This window comes from Caenorhabditis briggsae (genome assembly GCF_000004555.2).
Source record: "Caenorhabditis briggsae complete genome, chrII, whole genome shotgun sequence".
Classification (NCBI taxonomy): domain Eukaryota; kingdom Metazoa; phylum Nematoda; class Chromadorea; order Rhabditida; family Rhabditidae; genus Caenorhabditis; species Caenorhabditis briggsae.
The window spans coordinates 3369898-3383493 of record NC_013486.2 but is presented as its reverse complement, the minus strand read 5'-3'; the positions used below and the strand labels follow the sequence as shown (position 1 = coordinate 3383493).

The 13596-nt window shown below is 36.7% G+C and overlaps 4 protein-coding genes across 4 annotated transcripts in view; 2 read left to right on the top strand and 2 right to left on the bottom strand.

Annotated features, from left to right (window-relative positions):
- The window catches only part of CBG00738, a gene marked incomplete at both ends in the record, with an annotated part of 5417 nt that extends 5215 nt beyond the window's left edge, over positions 1–202 (bottom strand). The window contains one exon of the mRNA XM_045241888.1: positions 86–202. Coding sequence (XP_045091585.1) covers positions 86–202 — 117 coding nt within the window. The remainder of the gene's footprint in view (positions 1–85) is intronic.
- A 621-nt stretch (positions 203–823) lies between these two features.
- Positions 824–1333, top strand: CBG00739 (the record flags this gene model as incomplete). The annotated part of the gene is made up of 3 exons (XM_002630257.1): positions 824–927; positions 970–1078; positions 1193–1333. 3 exons carry the CDS (start codon positions 824–826, stop codon positions 1331–1333), a joined length of 354 nt encoding a protein of 117 aa, XP_002630303.1.
- A 688-nt stretch (positions 1334–2021) lies between these two features.
- CBG00740 lies at positions 2022–2728 on the bottom strand (the record flags this gene model as incomplete). Its single annotated transcript, XM_002630258.1, has 3 exons — positions 2022–2258; positions 2308–2479; positions 2607–2728. The coding sequence occupies 3 exons, from the start codon at positions 2726–2728 to the stop codon at positions 2022–2024; spliced, it is 531 nt and encodes a 176-aa protein (XP_002630304.1).
- A 2738-nt stretch (positions 2729–5466) lies between these two features.
- Cbr-tub-1 lies at positions 5467–9340 on the top strand (the record flags this gene model as incomplete). Its single annotated transcript, XM_002630259.1, has 6 exons — positions 5467–5609; positions 7059–7217; positions 7893–8090; positions 8254–8608; positions 8654–8855; positions 9123–9340. 6 exons carry the CDS (start codon positions 5467–5469, stop codon positions 9338–9340), a joined length of 1275 nt encoding a protein of 424 aa, XP_002630305.1.
- Between the last annotated feature and the right edge of the window lie 4256 nt (positions 9341–13596).

Sequence of the window (13596 nt, the reverse complement as noted above, 5' to 3'; positions counted from 1 at the left end):
TTTTTTGAAACATTTTAGGGCAATAAAAATTTTTGGTCGGAGTCCCCCTTTAAATTTCAAATTTCAAATATAAAACTCCTCTTACCCTGATCACTTCGATTATTCGGTCGTCTGAGCAGTGCGGGCAAATCTCCCTCAATTGTGCCAGTGCATATGCGAGCGCTTCGTCCTCCGTCATCTGCTTTTCACCTTCTTGTACCATGTTCCAGTTAACTGCAAAAAAAAGGATTTATTATTTTGACTAAAAAACAAAATTCAGAGAGAAAACACTGAAAAAAGAGGCAAACGCTTGAAATTTCCACGATAAAGAATATAGGAAAAAGAACTGGGCGGCGCGCGAGTCAGCAGGGTTTCTGTTGACGCGCCCGCTGAGCGCGCAAAGCCCGTTGTAAAAAGAAACGACGGCAGGCAGCGGAGTGTCGTTGTTTGGCCCGTTTCTTAGGTGAAAAAGATCAAAAACAAGTCAGAAATTAGACAGTAGAACTTTTCTTCCAGAATCAATAATTTCGAGGGTACGATGAATTCGAACTTTCCCGAAATCGAACTGTCCCGAAATCGAACTCGTTCGAATTAGAACTGTCCCTTTTTCGAACACGCCCAGAACAGAACAAGAACAGAATCGAACTGCTACGAATTCGAACTATGCGGTGTCGAACTGTCCCGGATTGGAACTCTGTTAGCAACAGGGCGCGCTTGCTTTTTTTAATTATTTTTGTCAACAAATTTTGCATGTTTTCTCCAGAAAAGGACTTTTTTCACTTATTTTGGATGTTTTGCGGATTTCTCTTCCCGTATCGATCGAGAATATAAACTTTTACAGAAAATGGCTCCTCGTAAAAACAAGCCGATCGTCCAAGTTCAAGGATATGCAATGCGATTCAAAAAAATGAACAAAAATGGAACAGAGCTTTTTTACTGTGTCGAGCGGTAAAAAATTACAGCTTTACTATAAAACAATATTTTTCCCAGAGAAAGACGAGCTCGATGTTATGCAGCTTATCATTACGACAAAATGAACAACACGTTCACTGTTAAAAATCAGCATGCGAGACACGACGAGGATTTTGTCAGAAGTGAAGTTAGTAGTGAAGTTAGCATACAAAGATGGATTGGAATGAGTTGAAACTAAATCCGAATTTCCAGGTCTGTTTCTACTCTTGAACACCTAAATTGATTTTTTACTACACTTCAGGTCAATCGAAACAGAAAACTCACCAACGCATTGAAGGACGGGGGACTCATCAAGACGCTAATAAATCAGCCAATCCCGCCAATTATGCCTTTGACTGGTCTCAATTTATTAGACACCATCTCCGACGCCCATTCTGTTTAAAAGTCATGAATTCTTTCTTTTTTAACACATATTTTCTATTTTCAAATTGTTTTTTTCCTCACAGTATTCAAATAAAAACGTTTTTTTTGTTGTAAAAATGATTTTTTTCTGGAGAAAACTTGAAATTTTCAATGGTAATGCAAGCGCGCTCTGTTGCTAACAGAGTTCCAATTCGGGACAGTTCGACACCGAATCAGTTCGAGTTGGAACAGTTCGATTCCGTTCTTGTTCTGTTCTGGGCGTGTTCGAAAAAGGGACAGTTCTAATTCGAACGAGTTCGATTTCGGGACAGTTCGATTTCGGGAAAGTTCGAATTCATCGTACCCTCATAATTTCTTCCAGAATCAATATTTTCAAACCATCTGAATAAGATATGATAGAACTCGACGAGTACTGCGAAATGGTACTATTTTTAAAAAAACTTTATCTTGTTTGTGTTACAGGCGAAATAGAGCAAAAAAAAGCAGGCCCCGCCCGGCCCGGTTCGGGATGTTCGGGAAAAGCACTTTATGGCCTGTAACTTCGTTCATAGACAATATACAGTTTTCCAAATAGTATCATTTTGTAGTATATTGATTCTGGAAGAAATTATTGCAGGGCCCGCGAAGGAATCAACTTTTATGACCGGTACTGTAGGTTTACATTGAATAGAAAAGTATTTTATTGAACAAACAAAACCTAAAAAATTTCAAGTGGCTGCAGCAGCATTCCTCGCCTCCAACTTCGCAGCTTTATCATTCATATGCTTGATGAAGAGTTCTCGAAGCCACGTGGAATCTGAATTATACTTGGGATCGGATATTTGAAGTGCAGTTCGCTTGTAAAACGAGTAGAAGATGCACGAAATCACTTTGTGAAAAATGAAGAATATCAAAAGATGGGTCTCCAGAAAGATGTTGACTGTTTGATCTTCCCATGTGGAACTCTGAAAAAATATACTTGAAAATGTGTGTTGACCTGGAGAGCTAACTTACCAAGCTTGTATAATGATATCCAATAGATACAAAAGTGTAGAAAATTGACATAATTATTGTTGGCAAGAATTGGACAAGAACGATATGAATGAGACCCAATTGGAAGACAAATGTGGCGGTGAAGGAGACGAATAATACCAAGGAGGACATTATTAGAAGGGTGTCTTGGAGTCTGAAAATATTTTTTATAGTTGATTTTGATATTTACCGTAAAACCTGGATTAAAAGGGCCCTTGAAAATAAAGTGCTCCCTCTAATTGAAAGGCTCCTCTATTTGAAGTACACCCCTCTTAACCTACATATAAATCAGAAGCAATGCCATATTGTCTCCATAACATAGAATTGATAGGGCGTTGAAGAATATATCAATTGTTAGCATTAGAAATTGGGTTGTTAGAACGTATGGGTATTTGGATGTCATTGAAGAATCTGAAAAAAAACAAGGAAATACGGAAATCCTTTTATGAGGACAAGATTGAAAAAATTTGAAAGAAAAGTTTTTTTAAAAGAATACCGTTACCACTTTAATTGCATCCTCCCACAGATTATTAAACTTTGAGCTTATATATCTCATTTTCTGTAAACGATATCAAAAAATTAGCAACTGATAAAATTTTACTGATGATATGATAAACGTTTTATCAGTTAACCACTTTTTGATAGCTTTCAAAGGAACCGAGATAATTGAACTCGAATTTGGGTAGGCTATTATTAGAGGGAATATGATAAGTCAACTTTGAGCTCATATATCTCGTTTCCTGTGAAAGTTATCAAAATTCTGTCAACTGATAAAATGTTACTGGTAACATGATAAACGTTTAATTAATTGATCACTTTTTGATAGCTCTCATAGGAACCGAGATAAATTTGTTCAAAGTTAAAAATCAGGCGGGGAGGGATAGACTGTTTACCATACATGTGGATGGCCGGGCCGGGCCGGCCCGCTTGCCTCAAAACCCTCGGCCCGCCCAAAACAACTTTTAGAAAATGTTACTTTTCAAATGTGCCAATATATTTTTAATAGCACAAATATTAATCCAAATGCATACAACCATCCGAAAAAGTCAATTTAAAGGTGGGGGGACAGGAGATTTTTCGTAGTTTTTTTGTAGCTAGAGTATGCATTCTACCGTCACGGTGTACAACGCTTAATGTCACTCTGCGTACATCTGTCGTCCTCGCCTTTATGTATGTAATCGGGCGGCCGCTTTCTCTTCGCCCGCGTGGCTCAGTCGGTAGCGGCGCCGCACCCTCAATCATCGCCCTCACAAGTTCAACTCCTCGAGGGGCATCTTTGAACGGAATTTCGAGAACATTATTTTTTTCATGTCCCCCCACCTTTAATTGAATTTTTAGCAAAAAAATCAAACTTCATTAAGCCAAGGATGAAATTTTTTCTACAAACGACCTCAAAACAGTTTTTTTTTTGACAGAATCGTCCTCTAGTGTGGATTTTTATTTATTAAGGAGAAAATCCATCTTGAAAAATGATGATTTGCTCTAAAATTTCAAAATTTTCAAAAAGCGGGCCGGCCACACTTGGGTTCAAGCGAGGGGGTCAGAAAGAGCGCCCCAGTAAATTTAGGAAAAATTCTAAATTCGCTGCCGAATTTCGTTGGCTGAGTTTCACAGTTTTAAATGAAGAGCGAAAAAGCGCGCCTTGCAACCAGTTGATTTTGAAGAAATATATCATGATCTAGATCAAACCCGCGTCCAATTTAAAATTATTAAATTTCTTCTGGCCTACGAGTTTGCTGGGGCGCGCTTTCTGACCCCCTCGCTTGAACCCCAGTGCGGCCATGTGTAATTTTTTCCGGCCCGGCCCGGCCCGGCTCGGTCCGGCCCACGGGCCGGCCATCTTTTCCACAAGTATGATGTTTACGGCTTGACGAATTTTCGGATCTGAAAATTTCAGACTGAAACAAATCATGAATGATTTGATAATCAAAAATCGCAAATTCAGCCTATTAAACGGATAGCTGCCAATAAGGACCTACGGAACTGAAAAACCCCCTAAATTTCCCATTTCTATGTAAATTTTGCCATTTTCAGTGCCTACATTAAAACTTTGTACTCATTGGTTTCGTCTGAAAAGTTCAGAGTATAGAGAACTAATCTCGATCTTTAATTTTGTATTTGATAACTTTTTTGTAAAATTTCTTGCGAATGGGATACGCCACGTGGAACATGATGAGTCGGAAGTGTATAAATTTGAGATCTCTACTTAAAATGACTGAGAAAAATAAAATAAACTAATACAAATTTTAAGAAATTCTATAAAATATTTTGAGACAAGTGTATTCCATAGTTTTGCAAAAAAATGTGTTTTCAACTTCTTGCCAAAATTTCTCTAGAAATCCTCAAGATGTACCACACTCTAATAGAAAGCCCCCCAAACCATCAACTTTGAGCCTATATATCTTATTTTCTGTCAAAGATATCAAAAAAAGGTCAACAGACAAAATGTTTATGATAAAATGATAAACATTTTATCAGTCGACCATTTTTTGATATCTTTTACAGAAAATAAGATATATGGGCTCAAAGTTGACAGTGTGGGGGTCTTTCATGTATTACAGTTTTTACGAAAATTTGCGAAAAGTGTATTTCATAGTTTGAATGCAATTTTTCCATATTTTTTCTAATTCCTCTATTCAGTTCTCTCCTCCAAATCAATATCTCTTCTTTCTAGAAACTTCCACACCTTGTTACTAATCTAATTGTTAATCCACACACTTCTCTCTAGCACTCTCTCGCCATCAAATAGCCAAATATAAAAAGCCACGACAAATAAGAAGCAACAGAAAAAAAAGAATCGGTCGTCTTGGAGACGCAGTATCTTTTCCATCTCAAGAAAGCATACATGTCCATAACGGAGCAAAGAGCCCCCACTCTTTTCACCCTTCCTCTCCAGTTTTCCACATCCAATCACCATGGCAACGTCCGCGCGCGCGTGCGCTCGGCGCTTCGTTTTCCATTTCGCTCCGTTTTCTTATTCTTATCCCCTCCCGCCCTTCTTTCGACTTTTCCTTTTTCTTATCCCCTACTTTTGATTTATCTCCTTCTCGCTCTGAAATCTGAAATCCGCTTTTCTGACAGCTATAAATCCTGAGGACTCCAAAAACATTAATTTCCAGGGTGTGCACACATTTCGTCATCATGTCTGATACAAACTCTGCTTGGATTGAGCAGAATCTTCAGCGACAGCGGAAGATGTTAGAGGATAAACAGAAACAAAAACGACATCAGAGTGCTGGAAGTGTTCGAACTACCACGACGACGTCTTCGATGAGCATGAATAAGTTAGTTAGGGAAGGAGAAGGGACATTCTGGGGGTTTTGAAAGTACTTAGTTGTTTGATTGGTTCAAAAAAGGGCCATCCTTCAGTAGATGGATTTACCACGTCGAAATTGGAGGACCCTGAATTGGAAAAATCAACTTTTAAGGTCAAAATCAAATGTCCAGGTCATCAGGAATTTCGAGAATTGATTTTTTTTCAAAAAATTCAATATTTTTTGCACTCAAAATCGACTCTACTCAAATTCAGACATTACAATTTTCTATCAAACCACCTGGAGTTTACAATCTCAAATCACCTGGTCGTGACATGTGTTAATTGATAGTTTGATCCATAATTTTCCAATTAGCACCAATAAAAAGTACTATGTTTCTTTGATCCTAATCATTTCCTTTCCTGTAAGAGATATCAAAAAGTTGTTAACTAATGAAATGTTTATCATAAAATCATAAATATTTTATCAGTTGACATATTACTGATATATCTCACAGGGACCTGGATAATTGAGGATAAAGGTACTGTAGAAGAATTTTCACACATTCATTTGTCCTGATGTCCAATTGTTCAAAAACTGGTACAACCTTGGCCAACGGTCCCACAACGACCCCTACCGTAACCTAAAAATATTTTTAGGTTACGTTGGTTGTCGTTGTGGGACCTTCGGCCACCGCCACCGGAGTTTTTCTTCCACAGCTCCGATTTTTTTCTAAAACTGCTGACGTGCTCACAATAACTTCACCCGGTTCAAAAAATGAAGGAATCTGAAAAATAAAGTCCTCCCCAGACACTTTTCCTGTGATTAGAGTAGAAGTGAATGAGAAATAAGTTATTCACTACTCTGACAACGAACAAAAAACCTCGTGATTTATATGAGAAAGGAGCCCAGGAGAGTTGAGGAGTCTCGCTTTTCATACTCACTAACAACAACTACTTGCTTCTGATATTAGTTTCGAATATTGTGATTTTCTAGAAAATGTCCAGAAAGTTACGAAATTTGATGTGAGTTTATGTTAAATCCTGGGCCCCTCTCTACCGTAAAACCTATAATGGGAGGGCTCCTAACTTTGACCCAATTTATCTCGGTTCCTGTGAAAGATATAAAAAGTTGTCTACTGATAAAATTTTTGTAATGTTATGATTAACAACTTATCACTTAACAACTTTTTTATATCTTTGACAGGAACCGAGATAAACTGCCTCAAAGTTAGAAGTCGTGGTCTATTGTAATCACAAACCAAACGCTATTACGCTGGCGGAATGTCTCAGAACAACAGCTACAGTAACTTTTTAAATTAAAAATATTAAAAATATTAATATATCTGATACTTATCATTGTGTTCCTGAAATTAAATGCAAAAAAATACCCCCAAGGTCTGGATTCCTGAATTTCTGAATCTTTGAAAGAATCAGTTATCTTTTTTTCGCTTTTCATTCATTTTCTCAACTTTTCCAGCATGAAAGACTACCCAGCGTTCGAAACGTCTCTTCCATTTAGCATGTCTGATCACACCTCGAACATGAACACTCCGTTGATCCCAACACCACAGGCCCCGCCCAGAAATCATACGCTGACTACTCGTCAGAGTTCAATGCCAGCAACGGATACACTTATGTGAGTTTTGCTATTTTATGAAGGCGTGGGAGCTTAGATTTTTGCGAAAGTTTAAGAATCACACAGAGGTTTGCAAAATCTGGGACTTTTCCAAAAAATCCTTATTATCAGAAAAGTGCAAGATGATAAGATGATTTATAGAAAGATTACAAACGTATATCATCTTTTGAACTTTTATGCACTTTTCGGTTTTATTTTTTGAGCAACCTAATGAGCTGCACTTTCAAAATTTGTCCGAGATCAAATTATCAACTAATGACTTCCCAAATTTGGCCGGCCGACCGACCCCCGACCAAAGTCGAGATCAAACACTTGACGCACAAATGCACAAATATTGTCTGCTCTCAGTCCGCTAGAGACTTAGTTTTTTTTTTAATTTTTGTACATTGTAGAGTAAACAATTTCTTGTAACTCAGTGGAAAAACCAACTTTCTAGGCCTTCTAGAAGCCGAGATACAGTTGTTTGAAGTTTGGAAGGTGAGAGACGCAGTGTGTCTCGTCGTCTGCGTCTCTAGCTTGCAAAACTTTGAAGAGGAGGTGTATTTCAGATTCTAAAAAACCTAGAGAGTTGGTTTTTGGATATATTTGAAAGAAGTTTTAAGCCTTATACTCTTCTGTGATATAATTTTTAAAAATCGAAAACTCCAGCCTTATCAGCCAGTTTTTCTTTTCCAGCCAAATCAACGACTACCCAGAGAACGACATTTCGGCAAAACTCTCAAAAGTCAATCTGACTCCATGCGTCGTGTCTGATGACGAGGATAGTGATCGAAGAAGCTATCGAGAGAGTCCGTGGCATAATGATATTGTCGCGGATAAGATCAAAACTGATATTCTTCCAGATTACAATTATATCAAGAACAATTTGCAAAAGTGAGTAAAAGAATCAGGTTTCTAGCGGGTCTGAGAGCCGAGATATAGCTAGGTTGTCATGATAGACGCAGACAGTTAGAAGATCTCGTGGTCTGCGGGCTCTTCTTTTGTGGCTATATCTCTGCTCCCAGTTGACCAAGTTCTGCTAACTGCAACATTCTAGATTCGTCGACGAGCCAGCTCAAGAGCACTGTCTCTACCGATGCTCAATCACTCGTCACAAAAGTGGTGTCGACAAGACCATGTATCCAACCTACTATCTTCATTTGGAAGAGATGGATACTGACAAAAAAGCCAAAATCTTCTTGCTCGCTGCTCGAAAGAGAAAGAAAAGTACGACGGCGAACTATTTGTTGAGCACGGACCCAACGAATTTGTCGAGAGAAGGAGATGGATATTGTGCAAAGGTTCGATCGAATGCGCTGGGTACTCATTTCACAATTTATGATAATGGACACAACCCTAAAAAGACTGATAATCAATTCTCGATTCGTCAGGAGCTCGCTGCGGTTATCTATGTGAGTGGAAGGTTTTGTGGGTTTTTTAGTTTGATGTCTTTCCAGGAAACCAACGTTCTCGGCTTCAAAGGACCACGTAAAATGACAGTAATCATGCCGGGAATCGAACCTGGAAACGATTCGAAGCCAGCGGTTCGGTGCATTCATCGGCCGGTTCTTGAGAAGCATACACTACTGGAGAAAAATCGAAGCGGTGATACCAACTCGTTGAAAGTCCTGACTAATAAGAGTCCACAGTGGAATGATGGTAAGAACTGAGAATTACGGAGAAAAGGAACGTTTTTGAAGTAATTGGGGATCCCTCTTTGATAGTGCAGATCCCTCTTTGATAGTGCTGTAACGTTTGAGCTCAATTATCTCGATTCCTATGAGAGATATCAAAAATGTGTCAACTGTTAAAATATTGGTGATACTATGATAAATATTTTATCAATTGACGGATTTTTGTTATCTTTTGAAAGAACCGAGATAATTTATTTTAAAAGGTGGCGTTCTATAAATCTACCATTTCCAGAAACCCAATCCTACGTGCTCAACTTCCACGGACGAGTCACCCAGGCATCGGTGAAGAACTTCCAAATCATCCATCCAAATTCTCCAGAATACATCGTCATGCAATTTGGAAGAGTCTCTGAAGACGAGTTCACCATGGATTTCAGATATCCATTGTCTGCGGTTCAAGCATTCGGAATCGCCATGACCAGTTTCCATGGAAAACTGGCTTGTGAATGAATGGGGATTCTAAAGCACGGACCTAATTTATCTCGTTTCCCGTTAAAGATACTAAAAAGTTATAAACTGGTAAAATAGTTTTGATAATGTGATGAACATTTTGTCAGTTAATTACTTTTTAATATCTCCGACAGGTGCCGAGAAAAATTGGGTCGAGGTTCTCATCATCTTTTACATTATCCCGATTTTCTCATTGTCAGTCAATTTTCTGAGTTCCACAGAGAGAGAGAGAGTTATTTTTCAACGGGTGTTTTCCCCTTATTTGAATTTCCTTTCCCCTTATTTGAAGTTGGCGGTTTGGGTGAGGTGCAAAAAAACCCGGACTTAAGTTTGTACTAGCATAACATTTGACTAAAGAGTTTCACTGTGCTCAAATTCAAATGTCGAATACTCAAATATTTCATTAGTAAACTGACCGAGTTTCAAATCGTTTGGTCAACTTTGAGCTGGGTTATCGCTTGTCAAAATTGCTTCATCTCATGAAAATCACAACGATGTGCAAGAAGCATTTCATCTTTGGACAATCATAACAATACCTGGACCTGAGAAATCGCTTTGAAAATGTCCGTAGATTTTAACCAAAATTGAAATTATATTTCTTCCAATTTTCGTGCTTCCAAGAAAATTATGTCTGAAGATATGCCCGTTTTTGTGAGCCCGGGTAATTGGCATCACCCTGTAGAAGCCCACACCATACAGGCACTTTGAGCTCAATTATCTCGGTTCCTATCAGAGATATCAAAAATCTATCAGATGCTAATTGCTTACCATAATATCACCTATATTTTATCAGTTAATCACTTTTTGATATCTCTTACAAAAATTGAGATAATTGAGCTCGTACCGTATTTGCTCTTATATAACCCTACCCGATACGTTTTCTTTGAACTCAATTATCTAAATATCCGTGAACGATATCAAAAAATTTGTCAACTGATAAACTATTTATCATGGTATCAGCAGTATTTTATGAAGAGACAGATTTTTGATATCTCTCATGGAAACCGAGATAATCAAGCTCAAAGTAAAAGTATAGGATGGCTATATATATATATTAACGCATTAATAGAGCAATCTTTCTTTTTTCTTTCAATTTACCCAAATCAAACAAATACACTGTGATTTTTATCATTTTCTTCTCCATTCTTATTTTTCTCTTCCCCTTGTTCATCATCATCATCTCCCTTACCATTCAACGATTCATCAATTGTCATAATTTCTCTTTTTTTTCTCGCTATCACCACTCAAATACAAATAAATATTCGTAATTCTCACTTTGCAATAATGGACAACTTAATATTTTCTTTTTTTTTCGTTTTGGCGGCAAAAAACGCACCGAAAGAAAGAAAAATGAAAGGTGCCGCCCTTTTGGAAATGAGTCAGATAACAATTACAAGGAACTGCTGCAGAATCTTTCATCTTTTTTCGCAATAAAAAAAGAAGAATAGGTTATTGGACAACTGAGAATAAACTGGAAAAATCTGAAAATCTCGAAAAACTGAAAAAAAAGTCTGGAATTCCTATAATCTTGGAATCTTAGAATCCCAGAATTTTAGAACTTCGGAATTTCAAAATCTCAGAATCTCTGAATCTCTGAATCCTAGACTCTTCCTGGAATCTTGGAATCCTGGAATCCTGGAATCCTGGAATCCTGGAATCTTGGAATCCTGGAATACTGGAATCCTGGAATCCTCAAGTCCTGGAATCCTGGAATCTCTGGAATTTCAGAATTTCAGAATCTTAGAACCCGGTCCCTTCCATGTTCATTATTTTCCGAACCCCCTCTCGAGATGACCATTACATTTTCAAGTGCTTTTCCAATTAGTACATACCCAATTTTTTCGACAGTTTTAGTCACGAAAAACATATTCGAAAACCGGTTTTATACGAAGATGTTATCGAAAAAAAGGTAAGAGCTTTGACTGAAAAAAAAAACTGGATGCAGCTGAAAATCGAAAAAAAAAACACACAGACTGAAAAACGAATTCTGAAACTGTAAATTGTTGTATTTTTTGTGGAAGAAACAGAAATAGGAAAAAGTCACTAACATTACTGCATTTCTTGTTTTTCTGCTTCTTCTTGACCTAATTGTAGACAGTGAAAATAAACAAAATGTAGTAGTACACGAACTGATTCTTGTTTTTTTTCGTACAGTTTTTTAATTGGTTTATTGGTTTCTCGTGGGAGGCTTTTCAGCGTGTTTCGACTGTAAAAGTGGACATCTGGACATCTGCAAAAACATGCAATTTCTTTAACTCCGGAATTTTGTGATCTTGAAACTGAGATTTTGAAATCCCGAAATTCTGAAAAACTTCAGCTTTTGAGACGCTGGAATTCGGAAATTCTAAATTTTGGAATCCTGGACAAACAGAAAAACATTTATTCGAAATCTCATCATATTATGAAAATCTAAAAACTGATATTCTCAAAATCTGACATTTTGAAATCCCCCTCCCGAGAATCCTAAATTTTAAAATTTGGATTCAGAAAGTGAAGATGAACCTGATATTCCTTGATTCTAAACTTTGAAGTTTGGAAACTTGAAAAGCTGAGAATCTGAAAATCTGGAAGTCTAAGATTCTGTGATTCTGAAAATCTGAAGATCTGAGATTGTGAAATTCTGAAATTCTGAAAAAAAATCAAGTTTAGAGAATCTCTTTTTTTTTAGTTCTGAAATTCTAAGATTTTATGTATTGAAATTAAAAAATCTGTAGTTCTAAAGTTCTAGAATTCTGAAATCGAAAAATCTGTAAGTCGGGAATTCTGAGATTATAAGATCCTGAGATTTTGCGATTCTGAGATTCAAAAAACCTTATACTCTCAGATTTTTAGATTTTCAAATTCTTAAATTCATAAATTTCAAAATTCTGAAGTTTTGAGCTTCTTAACTTATTCAATTCTAAATATTAAATTTTGAAAAGTTGAAACTTTGAAATTTCAAAACTCTAAAAAAGTCTGAAATTCAAAGTTCTGAAATGCTTTATTTTGATTTTTTAATGTATTGTTCTGAAATTCTTAAACTATTAAAATCTGAAAATCAGAAAATCTAAAAGTCTGAAATTCTGAATTTCTAAATTTTTAATATTCTGAGATTCTAAGGTTCTCCCCTTCTCTACCGTACCACAAAAAAGAACACTACTTCCTGATGTCTCGAGAAATTCAAATATATTTCTTGACCATTTTCCTCTCCTACCGTAAACAATTGATTGCTCATCGCCATTAGTTCTATGTTATATGTGGTTCTATTTGTTGTATTTGTGTTGCCCTTTTCCACGTTGCAATAATTTTCCTTTCTTTTGCTGCTCTTTTTTGCTCCGACCCCTATTGTCGAATGTCATATATATGGGGACGGTTATTGTGTCTTTTTTGTATTTGTTAGAAAAAAGTTACGGTAGACAAAAAGGTGGAAGAGAGTAGAGTAGAAATTAGTCGAAAAAGAAAACACAGGTCGTGATAAGGAACAAGGAGGAAATTCGAAAATTGTTTATTCTCTTGATTTTCAAAAAGATTTCATTAGAAACTCTAAAAGATCAGCATTTCAGAAATTCAGGAATTCAGATTCTCAGAATCGTACTTTATTTTTTCAGAATCTCAGAATCTCAGAATCTCAGAACTTCAGACTCTTAGATTTTCGGATTTTCAGAGTTTTCAGGGTTTTGAAATTTTAGAACTTCAGAATCTCAGAATTTCAGAATTTCAGAATTTCAGAATCTCAGAATCTCAGAATCTCAGAATCTCAGAATCTCAGAATCTCAGAATCTCAGAATCTCAGAATCTCAGATTTTCAGATTTTCAGAGTGTTAGAATTGCAGAATCTAAGAGTCTCAGAATCTCAGTTTTGAATTTCCGGAATTTCAAAATTTCAGAAATTTGAAACTTATTTAATTTTTTTCCAGTCTTTCTGGAATTTCGTAAGCGGATATGAGAATTTGAAACACAAAATTCCAGAAATGGTTAAGTATCTGGAAAACTTCAGAATTTGGAAAATTACTTTGTGAACCCACAAAAATAACATTTCCAGAATTTTCTTCATTACCGTAAAACCCGTTATAGAAGGGTTTTCTAACGTTTAACTTTGAGTTCATATATCTCGGCTCTTGTGCAAGATATCAAAAAGCTGTCAACTGATAAAACTTTTGTCATAATATCACAAACATTTTATCAGTTGACAAGTTTTTTATATCTTCAACAGGAGTTGAGGTACCGTAAAACCTCTAATAGAACGACACCCGGATCGTCCACTTTGAGCCTATATA